The sequence below is a fragment of the Hypomesus nipponensis genome, chromosome 13 (assembly GCF_054491055.1).
Source record: "Hypomesus nipponensis isolate SF chromosome 13, ASM5449105v1, whole genome shotgun sequence".
Lineage (NCBI taxonomy): Eukaryota > Metazoa > Chordata > Actinopteri > Osmeriformes > Osmeridae > Hypomesus > Hypomesus nipponensis.
In genome coordinates, this window is record NC_140373.1 from 6,289,379 (window position 1) to 6,307,952 (window position 18,574).

At 50.9% G+C, this 18,574-nt stretch overlaps 1 protein-coding gene and 1 non-coding gene across 2 annotated transcripts; both read right to left on the reverse strand.

Annotated features, from left to right (window-relative positions):
* Window positions 1–96: 96 nt before the first annotated feature.
* On the reverse strand, window positions 97–18,309 carry heatr1 (HEAT repeat containing 1). Its single transcript, XM_084671084.1, has 45 exons — window positions 17,848–18,309; window positions 17,371–17,530; window positions 17,043–17,259; window positions 16,739–16,880; window positions 16,524–16,625; window positions 16,279–16,419; window positions 15,895–16,106; window positions 15,551–15,684; window positions 15,274–15,388; window positions 14,953–15,054; window positions 14,511–14,625; window positions 14,314–14,421; window positions 14,070–14,177; window positions 13,820–13,905; window positions 13,381–13,592; window positions 13,143–13,264; window positions 12,831–13,034; window positions 12,258–12,414; window positions 11,979–12,127; window positions 11,411–11,603; window positions 11,075–11,247; window positions 10,756–10,920; window positions 10,371–10,613; window positions 10,077–10,208; window positions 9,873–9,976; window positions 9,330–9,476; window positions 9,063–9,181; window positions 8,439–8,560; window positions 8,154–8,282; window positions 7,660–7,887; window positions 7,367–7,496; window positions 7,031–7,209; window positions 6,358–6,410; window positions 6,127–6,250; window positions 5,871–6,011; window positions 5,482–5,780; window positions 5,167–5,317; window positions 4,841–4,999; window positions 4,589–4,723; window positions 4,387–4,491; window positions 4,099–4,267; window positions 3,746–3,900; window positions 3,336–3,494; window positions 3,097–3,205; window positions 97–663 (listed from the first exon to the last, which is right to left on the reverse strand). Exons 2-45 carry the CDS (start codon window positions 17,510–17,512, stop codon window positions 575–577), a joined length of 6,480 nt encoding a protein of 2,159 aa, XP_084527210.1. The 5' UTR covers window positions 17,513–17,530; window positions 17,848–18,309; the 3' UTR covers window positions 97–574.
* Window positions 12,524–12,655, reverse strand: LOC146259708 (small nucleolar RNA SNORA3/SNORA45 family). Its single transcript, XR_014729636.1, has one exon. It is a non-coding gene; the product is annotated as a small nucleolar RNA SNORA3/SNORA45 family (small nucleolar RNA).
* Window positions 18,310–18,574: the final 265 nt, after the last annotated feature.

Below are 18,574 nucleotides of genomic sequence, written 5' to 3' on the forward strand. Positions count from 1 at the left end.
TCAGCCTTAAAGTGATACTCATTGTTCACAACGATCACAAAAACTATATAGGCCAATCACAATCAAATCGTGATGAACAAATCATAGAAATCCCTATTCCTTTATTTTCTATTTTTTAATGAAAATCTCAAATCCAATAAATCACACAGATTACAGGGAGAAACAGGTGCAATAATAAGAACAAGTTTAAACCTTTTGCTTGTTAATCATTCATTTGTGACATACATTAACCATATACTCTCCTATGAGTGAATTGTACTGGACATGTGTCCATACTTGGCAACCATAGACAGTCTTAGATTCGATATATAAAAACAAAAGGTTAAAGGTTAACCTTTCTGTCATCTCTGTATGTACAGCATTCGTCCTGACGGGCACACACAGTGACGACCACTTCAGAGAAACAGTTAACGAGTACAATGGAAGACGGGAGGTTGTGTGCCCCTCTGGTGTCGAGATGACGCAGCTCTCCACAGACAGCTGTCCACAACAGAGCAGTACTGTGCCTCATGGGAGCGGGGGTTGGGTGGCTGTGGGCAGGTAAGCCCTGCAGGGGGGGGGGGGGTGTCCAGGGTTAGAAGTAGCTCTGGAGAGGCTCTCCCAAGATGGACTCCATCTCCTGGATGACCTTCTGGACCTGGTGCTCCACCTCCTCACATTCGTCTGGGACAGAAGAAGACACAGGTGAGGATGTACGGAGGAGACACAGGTGAGGATGTATGGAGGAGACACAGGTGAGGATGTAGGGAGGAGACACAGGTGAGGATGTAGGGAGGAGACACAGGTGAGGATGTAGGGAGGAGACACAGGTGAGGATGTAGGGAGGAGACACAGGTGAGGATGTAGGGAGGAGACACAGGTGAGGATGTAGGGAGGAGACACAGGAGAGGATGTAGGGAGGAGACACAGGAGAGGATGTAGGGAGGAGACACAGGAGAGGATGTAGGGAGGAGACACAGGTGAGGATGTAGGGAGGAGACACAGGTGAGGATGTAGGGAGGAGACACAGGAGAGGATGTAGGGAGGAGACACAGGAGAGGATGTAGGGAGGAGACACAGGAGAGGATGTAGGGAGGAGACACAGGTGAGGATGTAGGGAGGAGACACAGGTGAGGATGTAGGGAGGAGACACAGGTGGGCTCTACCACCACTGAGGAGTCAGCAGATCCCCTTCAATGTCAAGTTTCCCCTGTTGTCCACTTGATTACAGCCAACAAACGATGTTCTGTTTAATATAAACCTGAAACTGTATACATACTCGACGAGTAAGAAGCCATGTGGCGAAGCCATGTGGCGATGCTCTCTCAGAGTACATTTTTATAGTTTTGCAGTTCTTGCTTATATTCTCTGTTATTTGGCCGATGCAACTGAGGCTAAATAACGCCAATTCTGTTATGAATATCTATCAAAAATAGAACCACTGTAACCACTGTCATGAACAATGGAATGGAGAACTAGCTCTGGGGATTCAACTCTAGCTGCATAAACTCAGGATTCTGCAGGAGCAGACTGAAGGCTGTAGATAAGAGTACAGGGACAGTACAGAGAGTACAGAGATAGTACAGAGAGTACAGGGACAGTACAGAGAGTACAGGGACAGTACAGAGAGTACAGAGTACAGTGATAGTACAGAGAGTACAGGGACAGTACAGAGAGTACAGAGTACAGTGATAGTACAGAGAGTACAGGGACAGTACAGAGAGTACAGGGACAGTACAGAGAGTACAGGGACAGTACAGAGAGTACAGGGACAGTACATAGAGTACAGAGTACAGTGATAGTACAGAGAGTACAGTGACAGAACAGAGAGTACAGAGATAGTACAGAGAGTACAGGGACAGTACAGAGAGTACAGTGACAGTACAGAGAGTACAGAGATAGTACAGAGAGTACAGGGACAGTACAGAGAGTACAGAGATAGTACAGAGAGTACAGTGACAGTACAGAGAGTACAGTGACAGTACAGAGAGTACAGGGACAGTACAGAGAGTACAGAGATAGTACAGAGAGTACAGGGACAGTACAGAGAGTACAGAGATAGTACAGAGAGTACAGTGATAGTACAGAGAGTACAGTGACAGTACAGAGAGTACAGTGATAGTACAGAGAGTACAAGGACAGTCCAGAGAGTACACTGATAGTACAGAGAGTACAGTGATAGTACAGAGAGTACAGAGATAGTACAGAGAGTACAGGGACAGTCCAGAGAGTACAGAGATAGTACAGAGAGTACAGTGACAGTACAGAGAGTACAGTGATAGTACAGTGATAGTACAGAGCCTGTCCTCCAGTACTGTACGTGCAGACACAACCCTATGATTATCTGCATTCTTGAGTCTCAGACAAGCACCCTACAGGCACGATATGTAACCTGAGAAAGGTTAGCGCTTTCTTTACACAGCACTACCTCGAACAAAGGCAGGGGAGAAATGGAGGGACAAAACACTAGTGTCTTGACTGGGTGATATTAGCAGCATGTTCCCTGATAGCTTTCAACGGGGGGTGGGGGGGGATATGACCACATCCCAGAATTCCAGGACATCTTATCTTTAATAATTTAGAAGAGAAAATAACAGTCTAAAGCCGCCCCGCCATCCCATTGACCTAAAGCAACACTGCATCCTAACAGTTTCAGTTCTGGATACAGGGTTCACAGGTGTGTCGTTGTTTGAAATGAGGACTGGAGGGACAGGGGGCAGGGGAGAGGGACGGGGGGCAGGGGAGAGGGACGGGGGGGGCAGGGGAGAGGGACGGGGGGCAGGAGAGAGGGACGGGGGGCAGGAGAGAGGGACGGGGGGCAGGGGAGAGGGACGGGGGGCAGGGGAGAGGGACGGGGGGCAGGGGAGAGGGACGGGGGGCAGGGGAGAGGGACGGGGGGCAGGGGAGAGGGACGGGGGGCAGGGGAGAGGGACGGGGGGCAGGGGAGAGGGACGGGGGGCAGGGGAGAGGGACGGGGGGCAGGGGAGAGGGACGGGGGGCAGGGGAGAGGGACGGGGGGCAGGGGAGAGGGACGGGGGGCAGGGGAGAGGGACGGGGGGCAGGGGAGAGGGACGGGGGGCAGGGGAGAGGGACGGGGGGCAGGGGAGAGGGACTTACCTTCCATGAGCTCGGCCAAGAAGGGGATGGTCTCAGGTAGGAGCACCATGTAGTTCTCCCTCAGCTTGCCAGCCAGCTCCAGCAGCATCAGCAGGGCAGAAAAACGCACCTGTGGAGACACCAGCAGCTTCAACACACAGTCTGATCCACAATGCTGTCACTGATACCAACTCGGTGCAACTCGCATCACACCAATGTATGGGAGAGACGGTGAAAGCATATGTTTGCGTGTATCTGACCTTGGCTGAACCGTGTCGCGTCTTCAGCAGTATCTGGTAGTTAAGGGCCTTCCACTGGGTGTCGTCGCCCATGGCGACGGAGAACTGGGCCACACAGGGCACCAAGTGTTTGGTGACGCGTGTCTGGTGCCGCTCCTCTCCTCCCAAGGTGTTCTCCAGCTACACAGAGACAGGACAGAGTGAGCCCCACAGCGCGGCTCCACAACAACAGTGACCAATGCAGGAAGGTCAGGTGACGTCAACAAAGAGAAACATTGGATAAGGACTGATGGGAGGACATCCGATCAGCGTGGCACTGCTGGATCCCTGGAGGAGCCCTGCCTCCTCGTGCGGCCTGCCCAGCAGCTCCTCCACAGACAGCGGCTGGGTTGGTCTCAGTCACTGCAGGCGTTTCTTGATGGGCTCGTTACCTGGTCGACCAGCGGCGTCATGAGAGCCTCCGCCCTCTCTTTGCTGACGAAGTGCTGGGTGTCGTACAGAAAGATCTTGTGGAGACAGTCCAGCAGGTACTGCAGCAGGAGACTACACTTCTCCACGCCGTCTTCCGAGTCAAACAACGCCTCGTCTGAAGAGAGGGACATGGGAGGAAAGAAATAGAAAAAAAAAAAAAAAAAAAAAAAAGATATGAGAAGAGTGGATTTAAACACGTTCACAAGTAACAATGATCAAGCAACAAAGTAACAATTACATCATCATTGTGCGCCTATCCACAGTCGAATACCAGTGATCCGCCCCCCCCCCCCCCCACCCTCGGATGACATACCAGTCTGGGTGACGTTAGTCTGGCGTAGCAGGTCACATAAGGGCTTGACCAGGTGACCGGCAAACAGCACAAACAGGCCCTTGAGCCGGTCAGCGATGCGGTCGGAGAGCCGGTAGAAGGTCAGGAGACGGTCCTTAGCAGTGGAGTCTGTCTTACTCCAGTCAAACAGCTGAACACAGAGACAAATCCCATCTCAAATAGACGCACAAATAGAAGCCAACCAGCACGCTTGAGTTAACCCAGCACCATAGAGAGATGAATCCCAGCGCCAGAGAGGTACTGACGTACCTTGAAAAACAGTGGTCTGAAGGTGACCTCAGACAGCTTCATGACCATGGCCAGCAGACAGTCGATCACGAAGCCCTCGATCTCCTGGGTCTTCTCCAGGTCACCCTGCAGAAGGAGAGCCACGCAGGTCAGCACACAGTGTGACTGAGGTCAGGGAACTGGACCGGAGAGTGTGTGGGAAGGGGAGATGGACGGACATTACCTGACCGTGTTGGGCTCGGAAGTCCAGGGCAATGAGGAAGAAGGAAGTGAGCTCTGTTTGGTGGGAGTTGAGCTGATCCTTCTCCATCTGAACAATGTGCTCCTTCAGGATTCCCATGAGAGGACCAAGATGGCTCTGAGAGGAAAAAGAACGGTTTCATTTGTCAGGCTCATCTTGCTTTAACGGTTTAATCAGGAAAACGTCAGTTTTCAGGGGAGAACACTGAGTAGTGTAGAGTAGCTCATCACGTACATGTTTGGACTCCATCATCTTGCTGTAGCACTTGGTGATGGTGGGCAGTAGGACCCTGGGGGGCACCTTGGTGGCAAGGGTGGTCCTGAGAGAGGCCAGGCGGAGGCTGAGCTGGGGGGAGGTGCCGGCCTTCTCTGCCACCCTCGTCAGTCGGCACACCTGGGGAGGACACGGAAGCCGTTACAACACCACCTCACTGCGGTGGACCCTGCACCACTGTTTTCACCCTGGGAGAGGATGGTGATTTGGAGATGAAGCGTGCAGGCTCACCTATAGGAGGGTGTCCTGTGCGTCACGTGGAGGACAAGGTCTGAGCGTGTCCTTACCTGTAGTACCGTGTCCTGCAGATAGGGGCTGATGAAATGTGGGAGGGTCTCTGCTACGCGCTGCAGGGCTGTGACCGCGCTCAGCAGGTAGATCTCATTAGAAAGCACCTCCTTCCTCTCTGCCAGGATTTGCAGCACTGCAGGCATCAGTCTGGATAGATGGAAACACACAGGTCTCAATTATAATCCTAGTCGTTGTTACCAGAAGTCAACATTAACTTTGAATTAAGACTTTTATTCAAACCTCATATGGCCTATGTCATTATATTAAGTGCTCTGGTGTAGTATTTGATGTTAATGGTTTGCAGCCAGTACCTGGGGAGTTGTGGGATGGCAAGGGCCTTGAGTGTGCTGGCTACCTCAGCGACACACAGCAGGGCACTGCCCATCACGTTCTTCTCTTCTTCAGGGGAGGTCAAGATCTCCACTGCCCGGACCAGCACAGGCACAAACGCCTCCTGGTGGTCGGCGCCGAAACTGCGGCACAGCAGCTTGAGGCTGTAGAGGGCCGTCTGCCTGTTGATGGCTTGCTCCTCCTCCTCCTCCTCCTCCTTGCCGCGGCCCTTACCCACAATGCTCAGAAGGTCGCCAGTCAGTTCCAGCAGCACAGCCACCTGGGAGGGAGAAGATGGAGGGGGTGTGTTTGATTGACACATACTGGGGTGCATATATTAGTATTGTCATCTGTGTGTGTGTGTGTGTACCTGCTCCTCTTGCCACTGAGTCCTGTGCTGTAGCTTGTTGTTGAGCAGCTCCATGGCCTTCCTCCTCACTGATGCTAGCTGGTTACCCATCAGCCCACGCATCACAGTGATGAAAGTATCCGTTGGCAACAGGGCATTCACCTATTGGTTGGCAAAGACAATCATCAAAATAAAGGTCTGAAAAGGCAGAAGCAATAGGAGACCAGAATCCAGCCAGTCCGACCAATCATCCGTCAGTGCTGTGGTAGAAGCTCACCTTGTCCAGGACATCGTAGGCCTTGTTGAGCAGGGCTCTCCAGAACTTGGCTGTCGGCTTGTCGGCATTCTCTTCCACGCAGCGAGCTACTGTGTGGATGTAGCGCAGGATCTCCTCCAGCAGGCTACACACACACACACACATCCCCAGAACATGGGTATGAATGACACTAATGTGCTTGTGTGTGTGTGTTTGAAACAGTTCGATCACTCAGTGTTTATGGTGCCCCACCTCTGCTGTAGCTTCTGCAGAGAATCTTCCATGATGTCACCATGGTCCGCCACCTGGAGGTCAGACAATGGTTATCATCAGTATACCACCATGTACCTTCATATGTTCAGTGTCACAACGTCACCATATTAGCTCTCTGCTTTAAACTATCCAACCACACTTAACATATTGACTGTAAACCAGATTCAGTGGTTCCACTTTTCTAGAGATCATTTTCAGTGACAATATAGTTATTAATAATAAAGATGCATTATATTTCCATAGAATTTGCAAGAATATTACAAGATTTGCAAGAAGTAATATAGTAGCACAGCATGCTACCATGTGATGGGACTTAGGGGTATGTTCCCAGCGTTTCCACACCAAAACTGAGCTGAAGGCTTATAGAATAAATGGAAATATTCTCGTTCATGACCTACTATTTGAATTGTAATGACTCAAAGCCCTCTCAGATGGCAAGGTTTGTTTTTGCTCTGATAGATAGCCAAGAGCTAGAGGAAATAGAGCTAGAGGAAAATTGGAAAAGGATTTCTCTCAGTCAATTCCTTTCCAGGATGCAAGGACACCCGCTTATTGAGTATGGTTGGAGTTGCAAGTCATTCCAATCATTTGGGTCTACAATATGAGTCTGGGTAATGCGTATGAACACACAACAACATCTGGTTCAACGTACTTTCCCTACGAAGCTGCCTGAAGCCAACAGCTGAGCCATGAAGGAGACAGACAGGAACTTGAAGTGTCTGAGGTCCTTGCTGCTGTGGCTCTCCACGCTGAAGATGAGCTCCTCTGCCTTCTGCTCCTCCTCCTGTTTCTGAGCTCCTCCTGGACGCAGCGCAGCTCGCTTCACTGGGGCTGGACACACCGGGCACACACACCACTTCAGCAAAGCTTGACAGAGGCATGTTCAGCTGAAGCACGTGTAGAGGTCGGACACAGACTTCAACCCAGCTAACAGTGTACGACTAGTGAGTTTCTATTAGGGGTGTGTGTGTGTGTGTGTGTTTCTCACCGTCCTCCTTGTCCTGTGGCAGCAGCATGAGGTACTTCAGGACCCTGATGAGCGAGGTGAGCTGGTCAGACACCTCAAACTCACAGCACACAGAGATCCAGAACTCCACGTCCCGCTCCAGAACTGCATCCTGGGAACACGGACGCACACACACACACACACACACACACACACACACACACACACACACACACACACACACACACACAGTTGGACCCATGCAAGCATCAAACATTCAACCTCACCCTTGAGAAGCCACTTAAGTAGGCTATGAGAAAAAGGACACGCGGTACCTTATCGGTGGGGGTGGTGACGGCTGTCTGGGTGGCGTGCTGCTTGAACATGAGTAGCATCAGGACCCAGAGGAAGCGGGCGGGGCCCAGGGTGGTGACCAGCTGCGACAGGATTGGCAGACGGCGGTGTTCAGGCACGTGGGGCAGCGCGTCGGTGAACACATGCATGATCTTAGTCACCACTGCCTCCATGTGACCTGAGGAGCGCCCCTCACCCTCCTCATGGGCCTGGAGGGGGGGGGGGGGGGAGTTAGGAAGTACAACTGTTTGTCCCCACAAAGTTGGTTGTGCAGCAGTAACACACAAACAAGAAAAACACAATTTCACAATACACAGCCAGTGTCAGTTTAAAGCAGGAGCAAGGGAGAAAGAGGGAGAAAGAAAGGGTGGTTTCAAGACTGGATCCAGACAGTCATCCAGAACTTGACAGGACAGATTACACAGCTCAGACAGACACACATGAACACAGAGGGTCTGTCGACTGGGCCTCTTACCTTGATGAGAGCAGGGATGACCGTCTGCACAGTCTTGTTGATGACCTGGAAGCTGTAGGCATCGTCCAGACGCATGATGTTGGCCCCCATGAAGGTAAAAATGGGCATGATGTTGTGGAGGACTTTCTCCTAGAGGATGGTAAAAATGGGGGAAATGTGTTCAGTTGACAGGCAGCCTGTCACTATTGATGGGTGGAATCCAAAACAGACTTTAAAGACGGTATAAGAACATTTCTTTATTGATAGGTCATATATGCCCACATACGCACACACAGGTGTACTCACAGGGAAGATGCCAGCCACAGTGCCCAGCAGCAGTAAGGCATGATGGTGCGTCTGGGGCATGTCCGACACTCTCACACACTGAACCACCAGCTCCACGTTGAACTTGTCCTCATCCAGCACGTCTAAAAGGGGAATCATAGTTATGGATGAGCCCACCCAGGCCTAGGGTCAGCCTACACTGCAGTGGTGTAGGATGATAATCCACACCAGTCAAGATGATGACAGATGTGGGAGAACATCAGCCTCCAGCTCCTGAGGCATGAAGGGGCCCACCTCCCTCCCCTCCCCCCCCTCCCTCCCTCCCTCCCTCCCTCCCTCCCTCCCTCCCTCCCTCCCTCCCTCCCTCCCTCCCTCCCTCCCTCCCTCCCTCCCTCCCTCCCTCCCTCCCACTTCCCTCCCCTCCCCTCCCTCTCCTTCCCTCCCACCCCTCCCCTCCCTCTCCTCCCCTCCCTCCCTCCCTCCCTCCCTCCCTCCCTCCCTCCCTCCCTCCCTCCCTCCCTCCCTCCCTCCCTCCCTCCCTCCCTCCCTCCCTCCCTCCCTCCCTCCCTCCCTCCCTCCCTCCCTCCCTCCCTCCCTCCCTCCCTCCCTCCCTCCCCTCCCACCTCCCTCTCGTCCCCTCCCTACCTGGGCTGACTGGTCCTCCGTCGGGGGAGAGCTTCTGGCAGATGTTGAGCAGACAGCTGAGCAGCAGCTGCTTGGTGTATTCCATGTTGCCCTGCTCTGCGGCGGACGTCTCCAGACACCTGCACAAGCCAACAGGAAACAAGCGACGTTTAACAGGCCCTAATCACACACCTGGCTCATGGCAGGACAGTCAAGCCAGACCACTGGAGAGAAGCTCCGTTCGAGCGAGGCGTTGGAGCCTCAGGCAGACTGGGAAGGGAGCCCCACCTGGAGAGCAGGGTGAAGAGAGCGGGCACCAGCAGCTGAGGTCTCTTCAGCTTCTTCTTGTGTTGCAGCAGCTCCAGGATGAGGGTGGCCCTGGCCCAGGACATGGCACTTTCTTCTGCTGGGGCCTGCCCACTGTCCTGGACCCTCCTGAGAACAACACACAGGCACACATGGGGGTTAACAGGCGAAACCAGCTTGAAAACAAAAACAAAGACAAACCATTTTCCAAAGTTCAAGCTTCTAAGAAAACTTTCAAGGGTAAAATATTTGTTTTTAAATATGGCTGAGCGGTTAGGGAATCGGGCTACCAATCACAAGATTGCTGGTTCGATTCCCGGCCGTACAAAATGACGTTGTGTCCCTGGGCAGGGCAGTTCACCCTACTTGCCTTGGGAGAAAGTCCCTGTACTCACTGTAAGTCCCTCTGGATAAGAGCGTCTGCTAAATGACTAAATGTAAATCGGTTACTTTTATAAGACCATGCGTCATTACCACACCAGAACACCAAGGCCAGAATGTCCACAGTGATGACAGGTGGCTCACCTCTGCAGCATCTTGCTCCTACGCGTCTGCTGGACACTCACGGTGACTTTGGGCTTCTCTGCTGGGACCAGCTCGTTGGCCACCAGTTCCCCGTCCACAGCAATCTAACAGGGAGGAAAGCTAGCTGTGAATGCTGAACTTAATGGTCATCCAAGTGTAGAGAAACGTAATTGTTGTAAAAGATCCTGGACTGGGTATCCTCACCCCCTTGAAGACGCTGCTGATGGTGTTGGAGCAGACAGGACTCCTGCTCTCCACCAGAAGGTCGAACATCACCCCCAGGAGCCTCTGCTGCACCTTGCTGTCCTCCAGGGCGGAGAAGAAGGGCTTGGTGATCTGAGGAGACACACCAGGCAGAGGTCACGATCCGTAGACAGGGGCTGGTACTCGTATGTGGTCCCTTACCTAGATCCGAGTACCAACAGCTGGAACTAACCCAGTTCATGAAGGGGGAAAGACGACATGTAGAACAGGATTGCTGCTCCGCCTGTGGCGTACCTGTTCTAGGGCTATGATCTGGAAGCTGGGGATGTCTGGGTGGGGCTGGGCGCTGGTCCCCAGGGCCCTGATAAAGACATCCAGCACGGCCTGGTCCCGTACCAGCAAAGGGGCTGACGCCTCGTTGTACTTGCCCAGGGTGAGCTGCATCAGCTGGGCCTCGCCCCTCAGGAGAATGGGGGGTTCGGGGCCACTCTGCTCCAGCAGCCGCTCCAGGATGGGCAGGAGACCCGAGAGCACAGCCTGAGGAGGGGAGGCGGAGCAAACCTCAACCCACCTGTTCAGCTCGGTCTCACAACCGACTATTTGACATTCCATGAGTTTTACTGTCAAATCTACACAGAGGGCATCTCAAGATGTTCTGGTGTGTCCTCCTCTACCCTACCTCTCCGTTGACCTGCTCAAGGATCCGCAGCAGGGTCATGCTGGTGTACGAGGGGCAGTTGGGGGCCTGGAGACCCTTCAGCAGCTGCTCCATGGAGGCCAGTACACTCTTGTGCCGAGCCTTGCCTGGCTGTGCGACATACTCGCTCCAGAGCAGACCCAGGGCCTACACAGGGCAGAGGAGCAGTCAGTGAGAAGCTAACCCATGATGAGGTTTGTGTGTGTCTGTGTGTGTGTGTGTGTGAGTGTGTCTGTGTCTGTGTGTCTGTGTGTCTGTGTGTGTGAGTGAGTGTGTGTGTATGCATGCGCTTCTGTCTGACCTGGCTGACGTGCGCGGGGTCAGCGATGATCTCCTCTGTGTTCTTCAGCAGCCTGGCCGTGATTGGCTCAAAGGGGGAGCTGGCCCCCTCTGACAGGCTCTGAAGGGCAGCGATGGACGCCCTGCGCACCTCCCTGACTGGTGAGCTCAGGCAGGCCAGCAACGACAGAGCCACTGAGGAGGACGACAAACAACTGAGTCCACCTGCCTGACCCGACAAGCTTCCTGGTGCCACACAACGTATCCAACCTGGATAGTTATCAACTCGAGTGAATACCGTTCGCGTCAACAACCGACGTGTGATGGGAGAGCGCCTCCTGGTTCCCCAGTTCCTTACCTGGAGAGGAGGCTGACGCCAGCTGTGCCCGTGTGGTGCCAGGCTGCGGGGCGAGCAGGGCTCCTCCCACATACAGGGACTGAGTCTGGAGGATGGCACTGACCCTCACGTCCAGCTGGTCTCCATGGTTACTGTTGTAGCCCCACAGCAGGGACAAGAACTTGAAGAGCTCCAGAGGATCACTCAGGTGGACCTGCAGGACAGAGATCATCCTTTATCCTTTATTTGTCCCGCAGTGGGGTAATTGCAGTTTGCAACAGCAGCAGTGTACAGTACAGCACACAGAGTAACAATTTAAAATACAAAATATACGAGACACAAGGAGTCCTATAAAATATGAAGATAAGGATCTAAGGATATAAATAGTAAAATAATATATACAGTAAGTGAGAGTTAATTGTGAGTTCAGTGTGGTGGTTGCTGCTATGAATAAGTAATGAGTGACATACAGCCAAGTTATTGCAGGTAAGAAACAAATATTGCACGTAATATTATTGCACGTAATTGCATAAATATTGCACATATAAGTGCTTTTGGACATGGTTCACCATGCTTTTCTTATCTCTACCTGAACCAGCAGCTTCATCAGGCCTCTAAAGCTGAGTGTCATGGGCCCCTGGGCAGCCCCGGTGACAATGACACTGAAGAAGCGGCACAGCAGATGCAGGTAGCAGCAGGTGTTGGTGTCCAGGTTCTCAGGGTTCCACCACACCTCACCTGGGAGGGAGAGAGAGACACACCACACCGTGAGCTCATACAGGACGACATCTTAACATGACGCTCAATCCAGGGATTCCTATTGAATGACTGGGAAGAGTGGCGTGTGGAGCTGGCGGTGAAGGTTTACCTTTGAAAGACGTGTCGTGACACCTGAGGCAAGATATGAGACCTCGGAGCAGAGAGACCAGCAGCAGGCTGTACTCTCTGCGGCCTGTCACACTCTGGAGATAATCCCTCAGACCCTCCGAGAAGGAGAAGACAGTGTCTCCCTGGTCCACAGGGCCCTAGAACAGCAGCATGGGGGGGGGGGGGGGGGGTTAGTAACCACAACAAGTTACGGCTGCCTTCTATGACAGAGAACTGATTGTGGTTCTGAATAGTCCCTTTAATAATACTTGTAACTACCCATGTGGCTGAGCGGCCTATGAGAAGGAACCAGTCAGTGAATAGGAGCAGTGTTCAGTCTGAGAGAACTCTAGCAAACCAAGACAACGGTGCTTGTCAAGATTAGACTCTAGTCTCTGGGGTACAGGGAACGGATAGACCTTGCATGAATCAACACAAACATTTTAATACGGACTAATAATGAGCAAAGTGTTGTTCACAGCAGCTGTGTCTCTTCTAGATAATTCCACTATTCTTTATTAGCTATTTTAGGATTGTGCATGTCCATCATGGCGTGGCAGTGTTGGCCTCTGACCTGGTCCTGGGCCTGCTGGGTGAGCTCCAGCAGGGCGGGCTCCAGGAGGTTGTAGACCTGCTGGGCCGTGTGGAGGTGCTGGGTCCCACCCAGGTCCCCCATGCCCAGCAGCAGAGCCTGGGTCAGGACCAGGAAGGCAGTCGTCTCCCTCCGGCTGGAGCCGCTCTGCCGCTGCTGCAGCACACACTCTGCCATCCTCTCCAGCTGGACACACACACACACACACCCAGTTTTCTCATTTAGATACAAAGCTGCTTGCCTGGACATCAATTCATTTAAAAAGGCCAGCTATTGAAAAGGTGGCCCACTCACAGCGTTGCGTTTGGGGATGTGGTCCATGGTGGCCAGGTTCTTAGTCAGAGTTGCGATCAGGTGCTGATTAGCCTGTAAAATGATGTCTGACGGAGAAGAGCTCTTCATCACCACCTTCAGCACTGGGAGAGAACAGCAGGGAACTCAGAGGCCCATCTCGCTGGACAACCCCCCACTGACATGAACTTAGACGAGACTGAAATCATTCCACTTTCGAAAAGCTGTCCAGGAGCGTTACCTTGTGACCAGCCCTGGGTGAGGGGGTGCTGGGCCAGCAGGGAGCAGTGGGCAACGTAAGAGGCCAACAGGACCTCGGGGGAGTCAGGGGTGGAGGAAGTGACCATCAGGTAGGGGATCAAGCCCCAGGAAGCCCGCAGCCCCAGGCCCGGGCTCCTCTCCCACTGCCTGGGGTCGTCCAGCACCCGAACAGCCTCCAGTAACACTGGACACCTACAGGGAGAGAGCACAGAGGCTGTGTTTAAAGCTCTGTACAGTACGTCCATTGGAAGATGTGGGAAGTTACAAGATTGACATGTTACGCACGATTGACATGTATGCAGGCATACAAAATGTATGGTATTGGTATACAAAGCTGGGATGTGTGTTGTGGTGAGGGCTATAAAGCTTACGGTGGCAATTGATTTGAAGTATTTACATGAAATGTGAAAAATACTGACCAGTTTCCAGCCGCGGAATCTGTTCTCTGAAGAAGTGAAAGCAAACTAGAAACCGTCTCATCTGGGTCCATGCAATCTTTGTACACCTACAGAGCACAGTGACTGATTTAACCACCTGAAGACCACTAAGCTTGAACAGTTTAACGAGTATTTCAAAAGTTTGCAGACACAAATGAAAGCCGACTGCAGCCACGCCCTCGTCAGTAAAGACGAGCTTGTGAGTGGGCGGACCCGGGGAGGCAGTGCTGACCTCCACAGCCTTGAGGGCAGCAGACACCACCTCAGGGACATCATCCTTCATCCTGTCCAGCAGAGCCGTGCTCAGGAACGCCTGGTCAAACCCCCCCTGCTGGAGAAACTAGAAAGAAACAGAAAAAGACAGAGTTAGAATTCAAAAAAAAAAAAAAAAAAAAAGGTACACCACAAAGAAGTATGATACCAGCACACTGTAGCAAGAAGCTAAGACAATGTTTGGCTTTCTGTGAAACACACACCTGTCCAGAGGTGAGGACAGTGGTCAGGTAGTGCACCGCAGTGGTTCTGACGGAGGGCAGAGGGTGCTTCAGGCTCAGCAGCAGAGATGTGTCAGAATCTCCCAGGATCTGTCAACACACACACACACACACATGTAGAAGCTCCAAACACACATGTGCACAGGCACACACATACAGGAACACACGGTGTACAGTACCTGGAACTTGCCGCTGCTCATGGTCAGAGAGATGAACTGATGGAAGAGGTTTTTCTCTTGGGTGCTGATGCCACTGTTATGACTCTCTAGGACCATGTCAAGAGCTCCAGCATACCTGGAACAACGCAACCGTTAACGAGGGAGCTACGTTAGCCAGCAGACTTGGCCTGCAATAGTCTTGCTACTCTTATCAAATTTGCCAATTGCCATCCAGACGTTTGAGGCCATCCCCGTCATTGTTCTATCACGTATAGACACTTATCAATAGTCTACAGCGGGGATTTGAACCTGGGACCACTTGATCTGAAGGCAAATGCTCTACCACTGAGCTATAGCCATCCGTCACATTTCAATGAGATAGAAGGTAGAGGCTAAAGGAGAGGGCGTCTGAATGCAGCTTCCTATGGGAGCAGTGGGGTTAATGTCACCGTGTGAGACTCACTTGGACTCAAACAGCCGTATGAACGGCAGCAGGCGCTGGTTGAGGACGGTGAGGTCCTCTTCAGAGAGCTGGCTGTGAGACAGGTACTCCTCTAGCAACAACCTGGTAGTAACACACAACTAGACTGAAGCCCTTCAACACAAACCTGGACTTACAAAAAGCACAACTCACAAAGCTTGGAAGCCCACAGTTGCAAATCAAACTACAGACCTTATAGTGTTGGTAGTAAGAGAGACTCGACCACGAGGCCAGGCAGATATTTTGTGAAATAAGAAATACTTTCTATCAGGGGGTGTGTATGCCATGTATTCAGTGTCTTACTTTGCTACTGTGTGGTCAAGGCCCTTGGACAGAGGCACTTCTTTGAGCATGGCTTCAATCAGGCTGTGGTGTACAGAGCTTGGAGAGGGTTCGTCTGTCTCCATCTCATCTGGGACTGATCACAACAGGACAGGAAAACAAGCAGTCAGACACAACGGTACATGTAGAACTGCATGGGAACACACACCACTGAAAAGAACCATCGCAAGAGGCACAACGCCATTCGAATTGCCTTTTAAATATGTCCAGGGGCAGATGTGGGAGAGTGACAACTCACCTGTGGTGCAGGTGACCAGAGAGTGGACCAGGTGGGGCAGCAGGTAGCTCAGAAGGGGACTGACGTCATGAGTGGCTGCCATGGTCTGCAGAGTGGGCACCAGCGAGGGCATGGAGCACAGCTGGTGAAAAGCTCTGAGGACAGGAGGGCAATTTACTGAGTGAATCCTGGCAAGTACTTGGGGTGAACTTGATCTCAACCTTTCATCAGATCAAATCAACAGAGGAGTCCAAAAGACATGCCACAGAAATAGATCAAACACACAAAATACTTTATATCTCATGATGTCTCACGTAGCATACAACTGTAGTATGATTGTATTCCTAGAGATCCGCTCTCCTCACTTGGGTCCGATGGACTTGTCCCTCTGGTTCTGCAGCAGGACAACGAGGCAGCCCAGGCCCTCGGAGGCCAGCAGGGGCTCTCGAACCAGGGACCTGCTGACCTGCAGGGCCAGGGTATTCACCAGCTGAGCCTCCATCACCACCTTCACAGCCAGCTGGCACACAATCATGTAGGTGGCAGCCTTGTAGTCGGTGAGAGAGGACTTCAGACCCTGGAGGAAGGGAGGGATCGATGCTGTCAAAGTAAATCTATGGTCAAGGCTGCTTTTAGCATTTACGTTTAAAAGCCAAGGACTACACTAGACATTCTGGGATATCTTGAGCTGTGTCTCAGGCTAGTCGCTCAGAACAGATTGATTTCTCATTTGAGTGACAGTATTGTACCTTCTGAACGTAGGGCAGCAGCTTGGATATGATGGTGTCTGAGACCTTCTCCACCGCCTCCAGAGCTGTTACGATGGTGGAGGCATAGAAGGAGAAGATCACTCTGAGCTGGGCACAGTTGCCAGTGAATCCAGAATAAGCCTGCAAACACCAACATGCCCCGTTTAGATATCCCTAGGATACACTGTGGATCATAAACAACCACTTTAGACGTGTGTGTGTGTGTACATGCATTTCTAGTTTACCTTGATTGACTTGGTGACTAGTGTGCAGATGAAATCCATGAAGCCCAAGTCTTTGTAACAGTGAGTGATTAGGGTTCCTCTGGCCAATGGTACACCTGGTTTCTACACAGAAACAACAACCATCAGCTGACTATATGCCTGTCTAGTCCATTCAGAAGCACTCGAGTGTTGACTTATCGGTTAGGGACGGCCTGTCCCGGTCCTTGGAAAGTTACCTGTAGCACCTCCAGCCAGTTCCAGCGGTTAGTGGGGTCCTTGATCTTTAAGAGTTGAACAACTCTGACAAACACCTTGGTCTCGTGGTAGGGCAAGACACAGGCCAGCAGGCTGTCAACGTTGTACAGGTGGATGTAAAACCTAAGACGAAAGACGAGCAAGACAATTTTAAAAAACAAGGCAAATACTAAACTGTATTAGGATGGTTTTCACCAAAATATGAACATACCGACAATGCAGAGAGCCATTGTCTGGCAAGACTCAAAAGTGTCTCACGGCTGCACATGACTGAATGGGCTTTACCTGTGCACAAGCCATTCCAAGCACTTCTGAGCCGGCTTTAGAAGAAAGTATGGAGAAAGGCGAGCTAGGAAGAGGGATATGCCTTCGTCCAGTTTATCATTGATCTCTTTGGACTGGACACTTCGCTCCAGACCCATGGAGGCCTGGCTGAAGAGGGTGTCCTGAAACTCTGTGAACGCTTGCTCAATACCTAGAAGCTCCTCCAGTCCTGTGCAACCTGGGACAATGAGGAACATGGCAAACAAAAAGGACAGAAACCCACAGTTTAGAAGCATCCCAGGCAAGATATGGTCCTAGTATCATATATTTACGTCAAGTTTAAACTCACCGAGAGCATGGAAGGTGCTCCTGTCCATACTGGCAGCATCTTTAGGATCAAAGAGTAAAGAGGCAACCTCCTTACGACTGAACAGGTTGGCGTCATTCTGAGGCAATGATAGCCGCTTCAGCTGATGGGCAAGCGACGTCATTGTGGCACGTTATATGTTCTGTTGAAGAAATAATATTGCATTCATGGATAAGTTGTCTAGTTAGCTGTAAAAGGTTAGCTATTGACGTTTGCCAGGAATGTCCTGTTAACAGGGTATTGCAAAACCGGCTTTGGCAACTTTTTTGAATGCTAACTTGCTAGTTAACACTTTGTAAAACCTTGAAGCAAGTATGCCAGCGTCGTTAAGACTTTTAAGACAGCTCCAGTTAAAAATAAAAACATGGTTACCTTGGGTTGGTAAGGTTGTTGTTTTTAAACATAATACAGTATACTTACAAAGATAAGTTATTGCAACCACAGCAAGGAATTATTTACCTGATAACAGCGCCTCCTCACATGTGCGCAAACTGATGGATTTTTCCTGACCTCTCGACGTTCTATCTCCGGTTCACGCTCTACTTCAAAATAAGAGTCCCAAATTTTCGTTTTGGTTTTACATACCGGTAACTGTAACGATTTTTTGCTGCAAATCTTACTCCTCGCTCTTTTGAAACGATCTATGAAAACAAAATAGTATGGATTTATTCAATTTGTTCACATATACACTATGGAACAATTATTGCCAATGTTCATGGCTGACCACCGCCAAAGACATGATGCTTATTTGCACAGCCACAAGAGGGCCCCCTTCACAATATGTTGCACAATGTTGTAGTCATCCTGATAGTCCCCAACACTCTCCTCTCTCCTCTCCTTTCTATGCGTGTGAAAAGAAAACTTTCGAAAGCAAAACTGAATATTTCGGAAAATAAAGTTTTCAAAGGTTTAAAAAAAAAGTTTTTGAAAAAAATTTCGCAAGCAAAACATTTTTTTTCGAAAGCAAAACATTTTTTTTCAAAAGAAACTAAAATAAATTAACAAATGTTTTACAAAAGTTTCAAAGGTTGAAAAAATATTTTGGAAAAAAAGTGTCTCAAAGTTGAAAAAATATTTTGGAAAAAAAGTTTCTAAACGTTGAAAAATGTTTGAGTTAAAAAAAAATAGGTTTGCATCATTGATGACTACTAGCGCGAGCTTTGATCACATGACTCGTAATTAGACT